Below are 21917 nucleotides of genomic sequence, written 5' to 3' on the forward strand. Positions count from 1 at the left end.
GGTTTTCCTACTTACAAAGCATGTAGAGATCTGTAATTTTTATCATAGGTACACTTCAACTGTGAGAGACGGGATCTAAAACAAAACTCCAGAAAATCACATTGTATGATTTTTAAGTAATTAATTTGCATTTTATTGCATGACATAAGTATTTGATACATCAGAAAAGCAGAACTTAAAATTTGGTACAGAAACCTTTGTTTGCAATTACAGAGATCATACGTTTCCTGTAGTTCTTGACCAGGTTTGCACACACTGCAGCAGGGATTTTGGCCCACTCCTCCATACAGACCTTCCTCCAGATCCTTCAGGTTTCGGGGCTGTCGCTGGGCAATACGGACTTTCAGCTCCCTCCAAAGATATTCTATTGGGTTCAGGTCTGGAGACTGGCTAGGCCACCCCAGGACCTTGAGATGCTTCTTACGGAGCCACTCCTTAGTTGCCCTGGCTGTGTGTTTCGGGTCGTTGTCATGCTGGAAGACCCAGCCACGACCCATCTTCAATGCTCTTACTGAGGGAAGGAGGTTGTTGGCCAAGATCTTGTGATACATGGCCCCATCCATCCTCCCCTCAATACGGTGCAGTCGTCCTGTCCCCTTTGCAGAAAAACATCCCCAAAGAATGATGTTTCCACCTCCATGCTTCACGGTTGGGATGGTGTTCTTGGGGTTGTACTCATCCTTCTTCTTCCTACAAACATGGTGAGTGGAGTTTAGACCAAAAAGCTCTATTTTTGTCTCATCAGACCACATGACCTTCTCCCATTCCTCCTCTGGATCATCCAGATGGTCATTGGCAAACTTCAGACGGGCCTGGACATGCGCTGGCTTGAGCAGGGGGACCTTGCGTGCGCTGCAGGATTTTAATCCATGACGGCGTAGTGTGTTACTAATGGTTTTCTTTGAGACTGTGGTCCCAGCTCTCTTCAGGTCATTGACCAGGTCCTGCCATGTAGTTCTGGGCTGATCCTTCACCTTCCTCATGATCATTGATGCCCCACGAGGTGAGATCTTGCATGGAGCCCCAGACCGAGGGTGGAAAAGAATATATACATATAAATATGTGGATGATGATTAATAAAGTATATACATATGAGATGAGTAATGCAAGATATGTAAACATTATTGCAGTGGGATTATTAAAGTGACTTGTGATCCATTTATTAAAGTGGCCTATGATTTCAAGTCTGTATGTAGGCAGCAGCCTCACTGTGTTAGTAATGGTTGTTTAATAACAGTCTAATGGCCTTGAGATAGAAGCTATTTCTCAGTCTTTCGGTCCCAGCTTTGATGCACCTGTACTGACCTCGCCTTCTGGATGGTAGCTGGATGGCAGTGGCTCGGGTGGTTGTTGTCCTTTATCATCTTTTTGGCCTTCTTGTGTCATCGGGTGCTGTAGATGTCCTGGAGGGTAGGTAGTTTGCCCCCGGTGCTGTGTTGTGCAGACTGCACCACCCTCTGGAGAGCTCTGCAGTTATGGGCGGTGCAGTTGCTGTACCAGGCGGTGATGCAGCCTGGCAGGATGCTCTCAATTGTGCATCTGTAAACGTTTGTGAGGGTTTTAGGTGACAAAGCCAAATTTCTTCAGCCTCCTGAGGTTGAAGAGGCACTGTTGCACCTTCATCACCACACTGTCTGTGTGGGTGGACCATTTCAGTTTGTCCGTTATGTGTATGCCGAGGAACTTAAAACTTTCCACTAGAGGTCGACCGATTAGGATTTTTCAACGCCGATACCGATACAGATTATTGGAGGACCATAAAAAGCTGATACTTATTAATCAGCCAATTTTTTATATGTGTGTATATATATATGGCCGATTAATCGGTCAACCTCTACTTTCCACCTTCTCCACTGCTGTCCCGTCGATGTGGATAGGGGGGTTCTCCCTCTGCTGTTTCCTGAAGTCAACGATCATCTCTGTTTTGTGGATGTTGAGTGAAAGGTTGTTTTCCTGACACCACACGCTGAGTTGTTGGTAATCAATCCTACTACTGTTGTGTTGTCCTCAAACTTGATGATTGAGTTGGAGTGGACTGCATGGCCATGCAGTCATGGGTGAACAGGGAGTACAGGAGGGAGCTGAGCACGCACCCATGTGGGGCCCCAGTGTTGAGGACCAGCGAGTTGGAGATGTTGTTTCCTACCTTCCCTACCTGGGGGCGGCCCGTCAAAGTCCAGGACCCAATTGTACAGGGCTGGGTTGAGACCCAGGACCTCAAGCTTAATGATGAGCTTGGAGGGTACTATGGTGTTGAATGATGAGCTGTAGTCAATGAACATTTTTATGAATGCATCATCTGTGGTTCTATTGGGTCGGTACACAAATTGAGGTGGGTCTAGGGTGACAGGTAAGGTGGAGGTGATATGATCCTTGACTAGTCTCTCAAAGCACTTCATGATGACAAAAGTGAGTGCTACAGGGCGATAGTCATTTAGTTCAGTTACCTTTTCCTTCTTGGTTACAGGAACAATTGTGGCCATCTTGAAGCATGTGGGGACAGCAGACTAAGATAGGGAGAGATTGAATATGTCCGTAAACACACCAGCTGGTCCACGCCAGCTGGTCTGCACATGCTCTGAGGATGCGGCTAGGGATGCTGTCTGGTCAGGCAGCTTTGCGAGGGTTAACACGTTTAAATGTCTTAGTCACGTTGGCCACGGAGAATGAAAGCCCACAGTCGGTGGCACTGTATTTTCCTCAAAGTGGGCAAAGAAGGTGTTTAGTTTGTCTGGAAGCAAGACGTTGGTGTCCATGATGTGGCTAGTTTTATTTTTGTAGTCCGTGATTGTCTGTAGATCCTGCTGTCTCGTGTCTGAGCCGTTGAATTGCGGGGTGGGTGGGGGGGGGGGGGGCTTGTATGCATCGCGGAAGTTAGAGTAGCAGTGATCCAGTGTTTTGCCAGCGCGAGTGCTGCAATCAATATGCTGATAGAATTTAGGTAGCCTTGTTCTCAAATTTGTTTTGTTAAAATCCCCAGCTACAATATATGCAGCCTCAAGATATATGGTTTCCAGTTTGCATAAAGTCCAGTGAAGTTCCTTGAGGGCTGTCGTGGTATCGGCTTGAGGGGGGATCTACACGGCTGTGACAATAACCAACAATAATTCTCTTGGGAGATAATACGGTCTGCATTTAATTGTGAGGAATTCTAGGTCAGGTGAACAAAAGGACTTGAGTTTCTGTATGTTGTTACAATTACACTATGAATCATTAATCATGAAACATACACCCCTGCCCTTCTTCTTCCCGGAGAGATGTTTATTTCTGTCGGCGCGATGTATAATGAATCCCGGTGGCTGTACAGACTCAGACAGTATATCCCGAGAGAGCCATGTTTCCGTGAAACAGAGTATTTTACAATCCCTGATGTATCTCTGAAAAGCAACCCGTGCCCTAATTTTGTCTACCTTGTTATCTAAAGACTGGAAATTAGCGAGTAATATACTCTGAAGTGGTGGGTGGTGTGCGCGCCTCCAAAGTCTGACCAGAAGGCTGCTATGTCTTCATCTTTTGGGTCAGCCTCTGGGATCAGTTCAAATGCCCTGGGTGGTTCAGACAAAGGATCCGCTTCAGGAAAGTTGTATTCCTGGTTGTAGTGCTTGTAAGTTGACGTAGCTCTGATATCCTATAGTTCTTCCCGGCTGTATGTAATAACGCTTAAGATTTTTTGGGCTAACAATGTAAGAAATAATATAAAAAAAACTAAGTACTGCAAAGTTTCCTAAGGACTATAAGCAAGGCGGCCCTCTCTGTCGGCGCCATCCTGTCCCCATCTTGTTCCATTGATTAGTTATCTCCTAACTTTTTCCACACAGAGGCTCTATGACTGTAGCCTATTGCCACTTTGATGAATTCTGAATTCCGCCCGGATCCGTGAAGTCCTCTACCACAGTCTTTCTTTTTTAAGGTTTGGATTTAGTGTTTCACTGACTGGTGGGTTTGTGCCCACCGGAGGCATAAACATGCAGAATGTTGGCTAGGACTGAATACAGATGAGCATTGACAGCAATCAGCAGTGCCAACAAATTGCTGTGTTTTACCCAGAAGCCTGCAGGACACGAATTATATTTACTTATTCTCAACATTCTATCATTTATTTAGGTTATTTCTCACTGCAGTGCTCGCCTCTCACTGTGGCCGCCTGAAGGAGCAAATCCAATCAGAGTTAACTCCTGGATAAATGTATATGTATTAGCCCTTGGGAAGTCTAAATTTATGTTGTGGCCTAGAGGCAAGTGGAGAAGAAGAGGAACCACTTCAGTTGGAATTGTCTTTGTGTTCCTCAGACAAGGGCTTAGGGAGAGAACAGGGTCAAAGGTCATGGGCAGGCACATATCTCTCTTTTAGTTACCTACTTTATAGAGGCCCTGAGATCTGTATCTGGTCCGTGGTGTGTGTGTCATGGTACATAGGTCTGATTTTTAGGCTACTGTTAACCATTTTGTGTACTCTAAATATAATAATTATTAACTTGTATGTTGGAGAAAGGCATGGCAAAACAGGACAGATTTAATTGGGAAGAATAGTTTGGTTTACCAGCCAAGTGTCTGACACATTGAAGTGTAATGAAAAAGCTTATAGATGCCCCATATGCAAGGCTATAGAGATGATTGATTTCAGATGGAGATATAGGATAGATAGATATAGGATAGATAGATACAGCATAAATCTGTATATATTCAAATTGGCTATAAGATGTTGAATAATTTATGTATAAAGAACATTGAATATAGATCATTGAGGAATTTGAGGAAAATACATTTGCATTTCAGATTATCCCAAATCCTCATTGTCAGTCACTGCAGACTAGTAGTAATAGTGTAATGGCCCACTTCAACATGCAAAATCCGGACCGTAACTAAATAAATCTTTCATGAATAGTTGACCAGAGAGGGATTAAGCACTCAAATAGGCTGTCTGACTACTAGTGACGGTTGCTCAACTGATTACGTTTTTTCCCCTGCAGAAATTATTGGCCATGGTGAAGCACTTTAATGTCATTTCTGAGAAGCTTGTAACAGAGACTACCAATGTTTAATTCTACAATTTAGCAAACGATTCTTACACCATATCAGGCACTTTACATATTTAATCTCAGACAAATATTATCTCAATGTCATCCCTTATTTCGTTGTCAGTGTAAATTAACCCTCCTCTCTGTCTCAACATTGTGGCGTTGTTGACATCAGATTTGTCACACATGGGCCTCAGATCACACAGTCTCCACTTTGTGCTGCATCAGGACTCTCTCCAGCCAGGTCTGAGAGCTGTCAGGGGCCAAAATCAAGCAGGCAGGGATGCATAGATGTTCCCCTGCCAGAGTCCCAGTAGATGCATGCGACCATTTATGAGATTAAAGCATGGGATGGCTGTGGTGGGATTATGCCAGGTGGGCCAGAAGAGACACAGTGCTCTGCTTGAGATGCACAGCAATTCAGTCATGATCAACTGGCACGACAGGGTATGTGTGTATGTGTGTATGTGTGTATGTGTGTATGTGTGTATGTGTGTGTGTGTGTGTGTGTGTGTGTGTGTTTGTGTGTACGGTTTTCAGGAGAGGGTGGGAAAGAGTTGATGGTTGTATAATCTAGACTCTTAGAAAAAAGGTTCCAAAAGGGTCCTTCGGCTGTCCCCGTAGGAGAACCCTTTTTGGTTTCAGGTAGAACCCTTTTTGGTTCCAGGTAGAACCCATTTGGATTCCATGTAGAACTCTTTGTGGGAAGTAGTTTGGTTTCAGGGGTGGTGCAATTTTTTTTGCCAAATATATTTGAACAATTTCTTTTTAGGGGGTGCTGCACCACCCTCATCACCCTTACTTCCTGTGGCTATGTAGATACAGTAGCACCTTTTTTCTAAGAGTGTATGTTCATCATGCCCTGAATCAAAAGCTCAAGCTCCTATTCAATACTCCCAACATCTGCCTGATAATAACGTCCATAGATCCTTAGTTACCATGACAAACTAGATTAGTATGTGCTCTCTTCCTCTGTGCTGTAGCATATAAATGTAGCGTATAAATAATTCCTTACCAATATGCTTTGCATTCTCTATCCTACAATACCCCTGGGTGGTGGCCTGCAGGCTATGTGTAAACCTCCCTTGTGTGTGTCTGTTCTGTGTCTATGTACAGTATCTTTGTGTGCACGCGTCTGTGTGTCTCTATGCACATGGCTGAGAAAGGAGATGGAGTAGGTGTCTAATATCAGGTGACGGCTCAGCCTTTCTCTGAATACAGACGGCTGGCATTAGTCCACCGGGGGCGTCTGGCGACCTTTCACTGAGTCGGCCCCGGTGTCTACCCTGTCAACACCTGGCTGAGGAGCAGTGTCCCCACACTGCGCCCCGGCGGTGACGTCACACTTTCCAAAATGTAAACGATCACAATAAAGAAAGTCGAACACTCCACGTATAATCTCCCAGCAATTTAATGGGTATTTACCAACGTTTCGGGATCACTGCGCCTTCCTCAGGGTCTGCCAGGGTCTGCCAGGGTCTGCCAGGGTCTGAGGAAGGCACTGTGATGCCGAAACGTTGGTAAAAACCCATTAAATTGCAGGTAAATTATACGTGGAGTGTTCGACTTTCTTTATTTTGATAGTTTGTAGTTTATTTGCCGGTAGTCAGCACCTCCACACAAACTATTATTCTGGGTGTGCGCTAGCTCATGTTTTTTTAATCTACACTTTCCAAAATGGACATACCGTCACTGAATGGCCCCTCCCAGAGCCAAGGTGCCCGTAAAATGATGCAGCATTTAGAAATGACTCATGTCCTTTCCAGATGAAACTGTAGCCAGGGAGTAATGGGAGTGACGGTGTGTCTGGTGAGTGGAGATGTGGGGAGGAAGGCAAAAGAGCGGCTACCATCTTAAAACAGTGGCCCACATCCCAGATACATGCTCAACAATCCCATTGAAATGATCTACGAGATGAGTCACATGAGATGGATTTGTATTGTTTACATTTTTTTGATGTAACCTTTATTTAACTAGGAATATGCAGTGGTTTAAATGGAATCATTAATGCTGTGTTAGAGCCAATCTAATGTATATGTGTGGGCTGTAGAATAAGCTGCATGTACCGGTGGTTATGGGTCGAGATCTGCTGTTCTCAGATGGATTTCCAATACAGTTGTGAATAATATTCATGGGATGTAAAGTAGTGTATGGTTGTAAACTGGATCATTTTACACTATGGTGCACACAGAGCAATAGAGAGAAAGAAAGATGGGGGAGAACAGAGAAAGAATAGGTCAACTTGAAAACATTGGTAGTGTCTGTGGATGGAGAGAGAAGGAGCAGTCTGGTAGAGACAGATGCAGAGTGACTGAACATCATTCATTATCCCTGTTACAGTATGATAGGGTGCAGAGAAATCTATATCAGTGTTCATTGTCATTATGTACTGTAACATAATGGCCTATATGGGACTGTGATCCACTGAATGGGCTGCAAACTTTATAGCTCCTGCAGGATACCCAGTTTACATTACGAAGCAACGCTGGAACATTGTTAAGCCCCTTTACTGTAGTAAACATCCTTAACAGTCTAGTGACAACAAACATCTCTGTGTCAGGGTTTTTGCTGCTGGTCATTCGAGTCCAGTGCAGGAGAGCAGAGAATAGGTGATCAGGTGACTAGCCAAGAGCAACAAACAGACAGGCGCATACAGCTACAACTCAATCCAACCGGCAAAAGTGACAAGCGCAAAATACCGTCAATAATATAACAATAAGGTTCACCAATAATTCCCCAAATAGGGTACAGGCAATGCCCAGGGTGAAAAACCAGCCTGGCGCGAAACAACAAACACAAAACAAAACAATTCCACACAAATACATGGGGGGAACAGAGGAATATACAGTGGAGAGAACAAGTATTTGATACACTGCCGATTTTGCAGATTTTCCTACTTACAAAGCATGTAGAGGTCTGTAATTTTTTATCATAGGTACACTTCAACTGTGAGAGACGGAATCTAAAACAAAACTCCACAAAATCACATTGTATGATTTTTAAGTAATTAATTTGCATTTTATTGCATGACATAAGTATTTGATACATCAGAAAAGCAGAACTTAATATTTGGTACAGAAACCTTTGTTTGCAATTACAGAGATCATACGTTTCCTGTAGTTCTTACTGATATATATGCAGTGTGATTAGGGAATGTAAACCAGGTGTGCGGGGAACAAGACAAAACAAATGGAACAATGAAAAATGGAGCGGCGATGGCTAGAAGGACGGTGACGTCGAACGCCGCGCGAACAAGAAGGGGAGCCGACTTCGGCGGAAATGTGTTTCCTCCATCCACAGATCAGTGGTTAATCCAAACACAATTAAATATATTAAAGTGGAATGGCAAATCCTGCAGTTGGATTTCTTTGCCTCTTCTAACCAAAGTTTCCAGTTAGTTAAGGTTAGACATTCTGAAAGTCTTTTCAAGCCTTTGATTTCCCCTTCCAAGCATCTGACATGGCTTTCTTTTCAATCACTTTTGCATGGTTCCATTTAGGTAGTTTGTCACCAACAGACATTTGTAGGCTGGCCACAATCATCTGTCCAGACATTAATTTCTGATTGCAGAAATGACAGCCATTAGAGATAGATGTGAAATGGGATGGAGAGTGCAGGTTCATGGACAAATAGTCAAAGTCAACATTATCTTTCAACGGCTGTCCAATCTAGATTTGCTAGCTACATTTTCTGTGGAAGTCTTGCAGATTGTATTAGCCTCTATTACGTGTATGTTGTGCCTTTGACTGTGGCTGGCAGAGCTCTAATTGGCTATGAATGGGCTTTGATTCGATTAGTGTGACACAGGGGGCAAGGTTGGCCACCCCTCATCTCCCTCGGCAGTAATCTGTCTCTTGAATAAACGCTGTAAGTGGGCTGGACTCTCTCCCCGCACCTGCTCCCTCACATAGCCAGCCAGAGCCAGAACTGTTCTGTCTGTCGAACACTGAGCAGCAAACAGGATATAGCCCACTAGCCACTATAGCCAGGAACTACATACCCATTTTCAATCATACCCATCACAGATAATACATAGATAGGCCTAGAGCTTCTCTATATGGAGTGCCGAAGGTTACATATATATAGCATTGTAAAGGATCTCCATAATGTAGGCATAGGTCTCAGGAACCTTGCTGTCTTACTGGTCCAATGAGAGATGTGATCCTATCTGCATACTGATGATGACTTGCTCGTTGTTATTCTGTGTGTCTGTCTTTGCATGTCTATGGATTAGGGAGGTGTGTCTGGGTGCTCAGGCGTGTGTGTCCCTGTGTCCCTGGCTTGTATGAATGTGTGTGCACACGACAAATCTGATTTATCAGTCTTGTCTCTCCTTGTTCGCTGTCAGCAGTCATTGAAATGCAGGCCACACGCCTGCCCCCTGCTCGCTGACTAAAATGGACGAGCGCTCACGAGCTGGCCAGGAGATTAGATGTTTAATGGGATTTAAGCCTGTTCTTCTCTGCAAGACGCTAGGCCTACCAGAGACACACAATATGATTTCTACTGGAATCCCTCCATTGTGTTTTTACTGGTTCACACTTTACGCTGCATATTAAATCACCTCAGAACAACCTGTTTGAAGTCTCGCTTCAGAAGCTATGCACTGTTTCAAAGTAAAGACATTTTAACACTTTGACACATGAGAGAGAGGCACGAGGAAGGAGTTTACGATAGGAGAATGCACAGTAAAAATGTCTGTCAAGTTAACAGTTCTGCCCTTCTCTTCTCTTTACACAGCATGATCACGATCAGGCTCAATCATCCCTTTTTTTTCTCCTCTCAAAGTTGTTTGATACAATATAAAGGATTGCAAATACTCCTCATGCCAGTGCCACATACCGTGCAGAAGACTACAGGAAAACAGACAGACTACTGCTTGACTACCACACAACTAGTGAGCTTCTTGGCACACATCCTATTTCCCTTCTCTAGAATTTTAAGATAAAAGAAGTGAGGAAATAAATAAATAAGTGAATAGAGATTTCTCTGCACTTTTCCCTCCTGCTGTAGTCAGGATTTATAAAAGATGCATGGATGTGATAGCATCTCTCGCTCCAGTTCCCGGGGCAGACAGCCAGGGCCAGGCAGAGGCAGGGCTTGAGCAGGGAACCCGTTTGTGAAGTGGCAGAGAGGGCTGGGGGGCAGACCACTCACCCCCATCCCCTCTACGCCTAACCCCCTCCTCAGGCTCACCCCCGCCTGCTTGGGGACTGGGGCTGCAGACTGCACTCTAAGCTGTCTGGCTCTTTCTCTCGTGTGTGTGTGTGCGTGTGTGTGTGTGTGTGTGTGTATGTGGAGAGGTATAGAAGAATTTAACAAGATATTTTTTTGTGGAACTTGTCAGTAATACATATGGCAGCAAATACACTTCATAGAAGATTCTTGTAATATCTGACTTATATTGGTGGTTAACATTTGGACATAACAGAAATGTTGTATGTATTATATAAAAAACATACAAGAGACATGTAAGCTAAGCCTTCTAAGGCACATGGGACATGCATGTTTCAAAGCACTTGCATTGTCTGATGTCATTGATACATGCAATGTGACACTTATTGAAAAAAGAAGCAAAGTCTGCCATGAGGAGGAGGAGGAAGGGGGGGTGAGGAGGAGAGGAGAGGGAGGAGAGGAGGAGGGGGAGAGGATGAGGAGAGAGGAGGACAGAAGGAGGGGGAGGTGGAGATGGAGGAGAATAGCAGGAGGAGAGGAGGAGGATAGGGAGGAGAGGAGGGGGAGAGGAGGGGGGGGAGGAGGAGGAGGAGGAGGAGGTGGAGAGAGAAGAGGAGTAGGGTGGAGGGGGAAGAGGAGGAGGAAAGGGGTAGAGGGAGAGGAGGAGAAGGAGCGAAGAGGACAGGAGGGAGAGGACAGGAGGAGGGTAAGGAGAATAGCAGGAGGGGAGGAGGAGGAGGATAGGGAGAGGAGGAGAGGAGGAGGGGTAGAGGATGAGGAGCAGGATGGGGAGAGGAGGAGGAGGAGGAGAGGAGGAGGGGTAGAGGATGAGGAGCAGGATGGGGAGAGGAGGAGGAGGAGGAAAGGGGAGGAGGAGAGAAGAGGACAGGAGGAGGAGGACAGGTGGAGGAGGGGAGGAGAATAGCAGGAGGGGAAGAGTAGAGGGCGAGAAGGGGATGACATGAGGAGGGGGAGAATGAGGAATGACCGATAGCAGCAGTGAATATATTTAGTTATTAAGTGGAGATTTCTCAACAATCAGTCTCACGATAGCACATTGGTATTAGTCTGTGACAAATACCAAAGCTAAACAGGGCTTGGCTTGGCTAAGACCCTGGATAGGAGACCAAAAGTGTAGTTGTAGGTAAACCAGCTGTCCAGTAGGAAGTGCTTCCCAGCCTTAAACATGGAAACTCAGAAATTAAAATGTATATACAAATGTTGTATTTTTCTTATATATTTACATTTACATTTAAGTAATTTAGCAGACGCTCTTATCCAGAGCGACTTACAAATTGGTCATTGTCATATTTTTTTATATGTTGACTTGTAAAAAAAAACGTGAAACCTATATAAGGAAAGCATTTATTTTGTAGAGGTTACATTCTCAGAACATACACTTTCCTATAATATTCATAGATGGCTCATATAATTCATGAATATTGTCTCAAATATGTCATACCATATCATGTATTCAATTGTGTATGTCATATAAGGCTTATAAGTTAACACATATACAAATACACCACGGACATATAAGGAAAAACATATAAAATCTTACCAGAGCTTTAGTAGATGACTTATTAGATTTTTGTACAAATAATCTTCTTCTGCCATTCAAGAAGTAATCCCCTGTGGCTCAGTTGGTAGAGCATAGCACTTGCAATGCCAGGGTTGTGGGTTTGATTCCCACCAGGGACTAGCATGAAAATGTACAGAATGCATTCACTACTGTAAGTTACTCCAGATAGTTTTTTTTATTTTTTACATATTAGTCATTTAGCAGAGGCTCTTATCCAGAGTGAGTTATAGGAGCAATTAGGGTGAAGTGCCTTGCGCAAGGGCACATCGACAGATTTTTCACCTAGTCGGCTCAGGGATTCAAACCAGCAACCTTTCGGTTACTGGCCTAACGCTCTTAGAGCCTCTCTAAAATATACTCTTTAGTATTAAGTGGATAAAACCCTAAACATGTCCTCTCCTCTGTCTTGTCCCTAGGTGAGCACCTGCGGATCTGTCCCCAGGGGTACACCTGCTGTACCAGTGCCATGGAGGAGACCCTGTCCAACCTGAGTCGCAGGGAGTTTGAGGGGCTGGTCAGAGAGGCAGGGCGCTCGCTACAGGCCTCCCTCAACACACAGTACAGGAGCTTCGACAGTGAGTAGCCACAGAGAACTCATACTCTCCTCTGACAATACACTCACAGATGCACACATGCACGCACTTACACACAAACCCTCATAAAATGAACATGGGCATCTACTCTGTCTGTCAGTTGTTTAACGAGAGGATAGGGCAAGTGTTGACGTGGTCTCAGATAAATAAACAAACCAAATAAATGTCCACACGTCAGAAAGACACGCTGAGCTGTCAACCTGAAGGGGAAAGGAGGTCACTAGACATTGGGATAATAACACTAGACATTGGGATAATAACACTAGACATTGAGATAATAACACTAGATATTGGGATAATAACACTAGACATTAAGATAATAACACTAGACATTGGGATAATAACACTAGACATTGGGATAATAACACTAGACATTGGGATAATAACACTAGACATTGGGATAATAACACTAGACAATTGTGTATTTGTGTCAAAATGCTGATACTTCCTGACATTTCTTAAGCGCTGCCTGTCTTGACACCAGCCTCAAGTCTGTAGTTGCGTGCAATCTTTTCAACAACTGGATGACCTTGATAGTGTCCTTGACTTGTTCTGCGAATTTTGAAGACATTACTGCAATCTTTGACCCATCACTAATAAACTCTATTTATATAAATGAATCAAAATAGTCCTGAGGCTCCAGCTACAGTAGCACTATGGAGCCGGAGGATACTGTACCCAGATGACAGCAACTGATGACGCCTGAAACACGGCTGTTTGCTCGGGACAATAAATCTCCCACAAAGTAATCTGGACATCCATCCATCCATCCATCCATCCATCCATCCATCCATCCATCTGATTAACATAAGATTAAAACAGGATGTGGGGATGATGGCATGCAGTCATATTTCCTGTCTTGATGGGCCCTAGCTGTCATCAGAGTGGTAGAGACAGAGACAGGTAGACATAGACAGGAGAGGGGAAGGTGGGCAGCTGGGAGACAGAGTTATGATTGGCTGTGGTAATGAGTCTGGGAACATAGTAGACACTGTGGTGTGGAAGAGGGAGGGGTGAAATGTGATAAGCTGCCCCCCCTCCTCTCCTCCACCCCATCTACCCCCACAGGCCGGGATGCTGGCCCTGCTAATGAGCATTTGACCCAATGAGGAGAGTGGCTGCCAGAAGCATCACATCACCACACATCAGAGTAATGAGACAGAGAGAGGGAGAGAGAGAAGGGCAAAGAAAGAGAAGGGTGAAGCAGGTAGGTAGTGGAAGAGAGAGGGACAGAAAGAGGGAGGGGGGAATGATGGATTGATTAGAGTTAGTGGAGGGCGATATGGAGAAAGAGAGAGAAAAAAGAGAAAGTGAAAAGGGAGGAGAGAATAAAGAGAAAGAGGGGGTTGTGAAAGGGTATGGTGATATGAGTCAGGCAGTGTGTGTCAGATGGGGAGTTCCAGTACATTTTTCTCCTGCTTTCGATACTTCCTAAACGGCTGGGCTGCACTGATTTACGGAGTGAGATAAAATCAGTGTGACTGATATGTGTGACATACGCCTTGGCAGAGTTAGCCTAGCTTAGCAACAGGAGGAAGGTGTGGGCCACACAACAACAAGGACACCGTCACACACAGGGGCTGGGCTGGCAGAACAGTATAGAGCAGGGTTTTCAAACTCTATCCTGGGGACCCCAAGGGGTGCACGTTTTGTTTTTTGCCCTAGCACTACACAGCTGATTCAAATAATTAACTAATCAACTTGATTATTTGAATTAGCTGTGTAGTGCTAGGGCAAAAAACAAAACGTGAATCCCTTGGGGTCCCGAGGACCGAGTTTGGGAAACGCTGGTATAGAGCTAGTCCAGCTGCATACACAACCCCTGCCCCCTCCTCCTCTCCCTCAACATCAGGAGGTTACAGCCACAGAGACAGAGGGAGGCCAGATGTTGGTGAGGATGAAGCAATCCATTCAAAGAGGAACCTAGAGCTACAGCTACATGAAGCAGTGATAGAGAGGGGAGGGAATGGAAGTGTGCAGGTGATGTTTCAAGTCCATTTGGTATGATTGCAGCTGTCTCTTCCGTAGACTACAGCAGATGAACAGGAGCAGTAGGTAGCAGCAGTAGCAGTAGAAAACAGAGCAGCAGTAGGAGCAATAGAAACGGAATGAACATAAGATCGAGGAGAGGAGTGGCGGTAAGAGTTGCATGGCCATCTGGTTGTGTTTAGGGTTGCCGGGCGTGGGCCCTGGACTCACTCAGCTAAATGCAGGTTTTTACTGCTTCTCCACAGCAGCAGCGGCACTCACAGGCCCCGGCCCCGGCCCAGGCCCTCCGCCTGTCTCCAGCATTCAATCCCTCAGATTAGCGGGATTGCCAGAGATAGTGTCCCCTCCCTAACCCTCCCTCTACGGGGGTCAGCTCCAGCAGCAGGGAGCAGCCCAGTCATTGTGTCAGCAGAATGGGAGGTGACAGAGTTTTATTACATTCCCCCCTGACACTGTAACTCTCAGTATTCGCTGCTTTATTGGAAGGCTCAATAAGGAGGTATGTAGGACAATGGTATAGTCCGTTGTTATTTTAGTTTTTCTCTCTTCCTCTCACTTTACCCACGAAGTGCTGTTAACTGAACTGCAGCTGAGACAGTGCTCTACAGTTCTACGGTTGAGTTCCCAGGTTCTCACAGTGTCTATAGTTTGTTTGTCAGGCATGCTAGAACACTCCTCCTTGTTTGTCACATTGGGCCAAATCGATCTGCTCATTCCCACGCTCCCATTTATTTGTTTATTTACGTAGCACGAAAAGCTTACCCACTAAGCACAGACATAATTTCAACATCTAGTTTTGATTTACATTTGGTTGTGACTTCAGCCAGAAATCAACAATAAATGTCACCATGTCAATGTATTTAGGTTCAAAATTGGGTAAAAAAAAAAGAAGAAAATCGTTTTCCATGTTGATTCAACGCCATCACTTTTTGGGGGTTTTTGATTTTTTTTCCACTTTTGATTCAACCAGTTTTTGCCCAGTGGGTAGTGACTTTGGTTTTTGGAGAACACAAATCAATCATACGTCTGGGTGCCAAATGGGAGGACAGTTGGATCTGTACTTTACAGTCTAGCTAATCTCGTGACAGCCTAATTTGGTTCTGGGTGCTAATATTCAAATCAAATGACATTTTACAATTATGATTATTACAATACATCAACCTTACAGTGAAATGCTTACTTACGAGCTCCTAACCAACAATGCCGTTTTTTTTAAAATGAGTAAGAATAAGAAACAATAGCGAGACTATACACGGGGGGTACCGGTACAGATTCAATGTGCGGGAGCACCGGTTAGTTGAGGTAATATGTACATGTAGGTAGAGTTATTAAAATGACTATGCATAGATGATAACAACAAAGAGTAGCAGCAGCGTAAAAGAGGGGGTGGCAATGCAAATAGTCTGGGTAGCCATTTTATTAGATGTTCTGGAGTCTTATGGCAATGGGGTAGAAGCTGTTTAGAAGCCTCTAGGGAGTTTTTCCTAGCCACCGTGCTTCTACACCTGCATTGCTTGCTGTTTGGGGTTTTAGGCTGGGTTTCTGTACAGCACTTTGAGATATCAGCTGATGTATGAAGGGCTATATAAATAAATTTGATTTGATTTGATTTTGGAACTAGACTTGACGTACTGGGTGATGTACTGGGCCATATGCACTACCCTCTGCAGTGCCTTGCAGTCGGAGGCTGAGCAGTTGCCATACCAGGCAGTGATGCAACCAGTGCTCTCGATGGTGCAGCTGTAGAACCTTTTGAGGATCTGAGGACCCATGACAAATCTTTTCAGTCTCCTGAGGGGGAATAGGTTTTGTTGTGCCCTCTTTACTACCTACTGTATATCTGTGTGTTGGTGGTGATATGCTCACATTCTATGGGATCTACTGTACTTCAAGTAGTGGCCATTTAGCTGTACTTTATCTGAGCCTGTGTTCACTCTGTGGGCAGAGGCCAGCAGCACTGGGAAGGCTAAGCTTGGTTTTTGGGGTTTGATGTCACACAATGCTTTGAATCGCCAACATACTGTACAGTAAAACTGACTAACTGCAGCCTCCATTTTGATTTGGGTGGAGAGGGGCGGCACAGTAGACCGGTACCGAGGCCCAGAAGGTGCTGTTTCTCCTGACCGACAGGTAGTGATGGAACTAATGGTGTAATGGCTGACAGCTGGAAACCAAACAGATGAAAAGAGAGTGAGAGAGGAAAAACAAAAAGGGTAAAGACAAAAAGGAAAGGAGAGAATGAAAGTTTGGGATAGAGTGTGAGGGGAAGAGGGGGAAGGGTTTATACATGCAGGTAACCATCAATATGAATGAGCCTTTTAGGCACTGTAGAATAGACCATAGGGCTGTAGCAGTCAAGTATCTAACTGCTATTGATCATCTCTTTTATCATCTCAGTGTTTGATTGTTCGGTCGCCTCCAAAGTTCACAGGTCACTTCCTGTTTGCACAAGAAAAGGAATGGCTCTCCTCTCGCTCTAGGCTCGCCAGGCCCTGTATTAAGGGGTCTGTGGAAAAGGCATTGACACGTTCTGCACCTGTCCAATAGGTAAAACGGAATATTCCAGTATTTGACTCCTCGTCTCTCTTTCTCCTCTCTCCTCAGCGTACTTCACAGACCTCTTGAACAGATCCGAGCGTTCCCTTCAAGAATCCTTCCTGGCCACGCTGGGCTCTCTCTACTCCAAGAACGCCCCTGTGTTCCAGGACCTGTACGCTGACCTGCGTCGCTACTACCGTGGCTCCGCTGTCAACCTGGAGGAGACGCTCAACGACTTCTGGGCACGGCTGCTGGAGCGCCTGTTCAAGGCCTCCTCCCTCCCGCAGTACACCCTCACTGACGACTACCTGGAGTGTGTGGCCAAGCAAACGGAGACCCTGCGGCCCTTTGGGGACGTCCCCCGTGACCTCAAGCCCAAGGTCACCAGGGCCTTCGTGGCGGCGCGGTCATTCGTCCAGGGCTTGACTGTCAGTGGGGAGGTGGTCCGCAAAGTCTCCCAGGTACTGTTATAGTAGAGACCTGTGCTGTTTCACGTGTTGCTACCGCTGAGAAATATGGCAGTGCTTTTTATTCCTGATATTACCAACTCACATCCACCACACCGTCAACCATTAAACACCCTGCACACACATAAACGCTGTCAACTAGTTGAAATTGGGATTGTTATGTAAATCACAGAGTAAGTTCCTTGCGTAAATCTGTCACAGAAAGAAAATGCCCTGGGTGTGTAATTTTCACCCCTAGGCAGTGTGTTTAACCTTGGTTACCCTGGTGAAAACATATGCATACTGTAGATGGATAGAGCACATTAAGGGGCTTGCCTCAGTAGGGGCGTGCCTCAGTAGGGGCTTGTCTCAGTAAGGGCTTGTCTCAATAGGGGCGTGCCTCAGTAGGGGCCTGCCTCAGTAGGGGCTTGTCTCAGTAGGGGCCTGCCTCAGTAGGGGCTTGTCTAAATAGGGGCTTGCCTCAGTAGGGGCCTGCCTCAGTAGGGGCTTGTCTCAGTAGGGGCCTGCCTCAGTAAGGGCTTGTCACAATAGGGGCCTGCCTCAGTAGGGGCCTGCCTCAGTAGGGGCTTGTCTCAGTAGGGGCTTGTCTCAGTAAGGGCTTGTCTCAATAGGGGCGTGCCTCAGTAGGGGCCTGCCTCAGTAGGGGCTTGTCTCAATAGGGGCTTGCCTCAGTAGGGGCCTGCCTCAGTAGGGGCTTGTCTCAGTAGGGGCCTGCCTCAGTAGGGGCTTGTCTCAGTAGGGGCTTGTCTCAGTAGGGGCCTGCCTCAGTAGGGGCCTGCCTCAGTAGGGGCTTGTCTCAGTAGGGGCTTGTCTCAGTAGGGGCCTGCCTCAGTAGGGGCTTGTCTCAATAGGGGCCTGCCTCAGTAGGGGCTTGTCTCAATAGGGGCCTGCCTCAGGAGGGGCCTGCCTCAGTAGGGGCTTGTCTCAGTAAGGGCTTGTCTCAGTAGGGATGGGTAAAGGGCTGCTGTGCATTGCCCCAGCAATAGGGTGTCTGAGGGGCGGATGAAACATGTAGCTTAAAAAACATTTCCCATCAGGAGTGAATTACAAAGAAACCTGGCCCCTCCGACCCCTGTCCCTGTTCCATCAGCCACAGTCTACTGGCCGACTACTTGGCCAGTCTACATTTAGCCTTTATTGGATGAAAGTAAGGCATTTTAGGGACATGTCTCTATCTCTTTGGATGGTAGCAGTGGAACGTGCCCAGTGCCTGTTTCATATGACAACTTTTATGATGCTTTTATTGGTATAGAGAATCACAAAAGCACATTCTTGGAGAGAGGAAGGAGCCTTTGAGAAATGTTTAGGTTTTATGTTCATTTAAATGTAACATTAATATGAAAGTACGTTTAGCCTACAAATATCTAACGTGTAATCTGTTGTGTCTTTTAGTGGATCGATGTGTATTTTTGCGTTACGTATCGAACGTGTATTTTTGCGTTACTTATCGAACATACACAAGCTATTTACACAAACACCAGAGAGGGCAATAGCCACGTACAGGAATCCTGTGGGCTCTCACTCCCTTCTTCCTAAAAATAACCACCATTTCAAACCGCTCTTTATGTTGGCACAAAGAGGCTGGAGTCTGGCCCATTTAAATACAGACTTTATTTACAGCACGGTGCCACCAGCTTTACAACTTTTAAATAGAACACAGGGAGAGGGAGATAGAAGTGGAGAGGAGGAGGTATAGAGAGATGAAAGGGAGTGTGTGAGAGAACCTGAGAGAGAGGATCTGAGAGAGAGAAAGAGAGTGAGAGAGAGAAAGAGGATGGATGGAATAATCCCTTTGAGCTATGGTTGATTACTGTTGTTACTGTCAGTGACAGTGGCTGATGTAACAGTATGGCATCATGGGTGTCTGTCCTGTCACTGATCTTAATTTATCAGCACCATTACCTGTCCGCTCTGCTCCACTCCACCTCCTGTTGTCACACTGTAGGAGATTTAACACTGTGGGATGTCACAATCAATTGGTGACATTCGGACGTATTAGGAAGCTGGTTGTCTGTGTACATTAAGCCCTGTTGATGGGTTCCTGTGAAGTCTGTTAATACAAGGACCGGTTGTAATGACACAGCTTTAATCTTGTTAGCTGTTCAGTCTCCTTGTGAAGTTCTTAATGGTCTCCCATTCTAGACAGCATAAGCTCGCTCTTATCCTTTTAAGGAGCTACATTTGAAGCTGCATTCTGGGAAAATGAAATGGTCCTCCTCCGAATGCTTTAATAGTGCGAGATTATTCTTGGAAATGATAGCCAACTCTTGTAACAGTTAGCATCCTTTAGGAAACATCTACACCAACATATCCGTTTATCTATCCCTTACCGAACCCCTCTTATGCATTAGCTGCATGGTATTGTTGCTGTTTCATGTTGCAAAATGTGCACTACATAATCATAATCAATACATGATAATCATGATCATAGTACATGTTTTAACCACACATATACAGTGGGGCCCGAAATTATTGACACCGTTGATAAAGATGAGTGATAATGACTCTATAAAATAAATCATCCCAATACTGAGCTATGTGCAGGTTCAAAAACAATTAGAAAGTACAGTGGGGCAAAAAAGTAGTTAGTCAGCCACCAATTGTGCAAGTTTTCCCACTTAAAAAGATGAGAGAGGCCTGTCATTTTCATCATAGGTACACGTCAACTATGACAAATAAAATGAGAAAAAAAATCCAGAAAATCACATTGTAGGATTTTTAATGAATTTATTTGCAAATTATGGTGGAAAATAAGTACTTGGTCAATAACAAAAGTTTATCTCAATACTTTGTTATATACCCTTTGTTGGCAATGACTGAGATCAAACGTTTTCTGTAAGTCTTCACAAGGTTTTCACACACTGTTGCTGGTATTTTGGCCCATTCCTCCATGCATATCTCCTCTAGAGCAGTGATGTTTTGGGGCTGTTGCTAGGCAACACGGACTTTCAACTCCCTCCAAAGATTTTCTATGGGGTTGAGATCTGGAGACTGGCTAGGCCACTCCAGGACCTTGAAATGCTTCTTACGAAGTCACTCCTTCGTTGCCCGGGCGGTGTGTTTGGGATCATTGTCATGCTGAAAGACCCAGCAACGTTTCACCTTCAATGCCCTTGCTGATGGAAGGAGGTTTTCACTCAAAATCTCACGATACATGGCCCCATTCATTCTTTCCTTTACACGGATCAGTCGTCCTGGTCCCTTTGCAGAAAAACATCCCCAAAGCATGATGTTTCCACCCCCATGATTCACAGTAGGTATTATGTTCTTTGGATGCAACTCGGCATTCTTTGTCCTCCAAACACGACGAGTTGAGTTTTTACCAAAAAGTTATATTTTGGTTTCATCTGACCATATGACATTCTCCCAATCTTCTTCTGGATCATCCAAATGCTCTCTAGCAAACTTCAGATGGGCCTGGACATGTACCGGCTTAAGCAAGGGGACATGTCTAGCACTGCAGGATTTGAGTCCCTGGCGGCGTAGTGTGTTACTGATGGTAGGCTTTGTTACTTTGGTCCCAGCTCTCTGCAGGTCATTCACTCGGTCCCCCCGTGTGGTTCTGCGATTTTTGCTCACCGTTCTTGTGATAATTTTGACCCCACGGGGTGAGAGTCAGTGTAATTGCTCCCACAGTTGATTTCTTCAAACCAAGCTGCTTACCTATTGCAGATTCAGTCTTCCCAGCCTGGTGCAGGTTTACAATTTTGTTTCTGGTGTCTTGGCCATAGTGGAGTTTGGAGTGTGACTGTTTGAGGTTGTGGACAGGTGTCTTTTATACTGATAACAAGTTCAAACAGGTGCCATTAATACAGGTAACGAGTGGAGGACAGAGGAGCCTCTTAAAGAATAAGTTACAGGTCTGTGAGAGCCAGAAATCTTGCTTGTTTGTAGGTGACCAAATACTTATTTTCCACCATAATTTGCAAATAAATAAATAAAAATCCTACAATGTGATTTTTCTGGATTTTTTTCTTCTCTTTGCATCTTTTATTTTTCTCATTTTGTCTGTCATAGTTGAAGTGTACCTATGATGAAAATTACAGGCCTCTCTCATCTTTTTAAGTGGGAGAACTTGCACAATTGGTGGCTGACTAAATACTTTTTTTTGCCCCACTGTATATTACTTTATACTAATGCAATTGCTTAGAGAAAGAGAGTTTAACAAGTTATATTTATTTTTGCAAAAAGGCAGGAGTCAATTATTTATACCTCTAAAGAGTCTTATAAATAATGTAGTCTCATTACTCCTCACAGTTAAAAAGATGCAAAGCTCCTTGATGATGATGATGGGTGTGCCCCTCCAGGTTCCTCTGAGCCCAGAGTGTACCCGTGCTATGATGAAGCTTGTGTACTGCCCCCACTGTAGAGGCCTGGCCTCCGTCAAGCCCTGTGCCAACTACTGCAGAAACGTCATGAAGGGCTGCCTTGCCAACCAGGCCGACCTGGACACCGAGTGGCAGAACCTCATCGGTGAGAGAAACACACGTGCACTCACACATGCCCGCACACACACAACACACAAAAATAAGCACACACTCTCACAGTCTTTTCCT

At 45.0% G+C, this 21917-nt stretch overlaps 1 protein-coding gene and 1 non-coding gene across 2 annotated transcripts in view; both read left to right on the plus strand.

The window, feature by feature from the left end:
• LOC115108407 (glypican-1-like) overlaps positions 1 to 21917 on the plus strand; it is a 58697-nt gene that overhangs the window by 29163 nt on the left and 7617 nt on the right. The window contains exons 2-4 of the mRNA XM_029632687.2: positions 12191 to 12349; positions 16961 to 17355; positions 21669 to 21834. Of these exons, the coding sequence (XP_029488547.1) occupies positions 12191 to 12349; positions 16961 to 17355; positions 21669 to 21834 (720 nt within the window). The remainder of the gene's footprint in view (positions 1 to 12190; positions 12350 to 16960; positions 17356 to 21668; positions 21835 to 21917) is intronic.
• trnaa-ugc (transfer RNA alanine (anticodon UGC)) lies at positions 11820 to 11893 on the plus strand. The gene has a single exon. It is a non-coding gene; the product is annotated as a tRNA-Ala (tRNA).

Source organism: Oncorhynchus nerka, linkage group LG24 (genome assembly GCF_034236695.1).
Source record: "Oncorhynchus nerka isolate Pitt River linkage group LG24, Oner_Uvic_2.0, whole genome shotgun sequence".
Lineage (NCBI taxonomy): Eukaryota > Metazoa > Chordata > Actinopteri > Salmoniformes > Salmonidae > Oncorhynchus > Oncorhynchus nerka.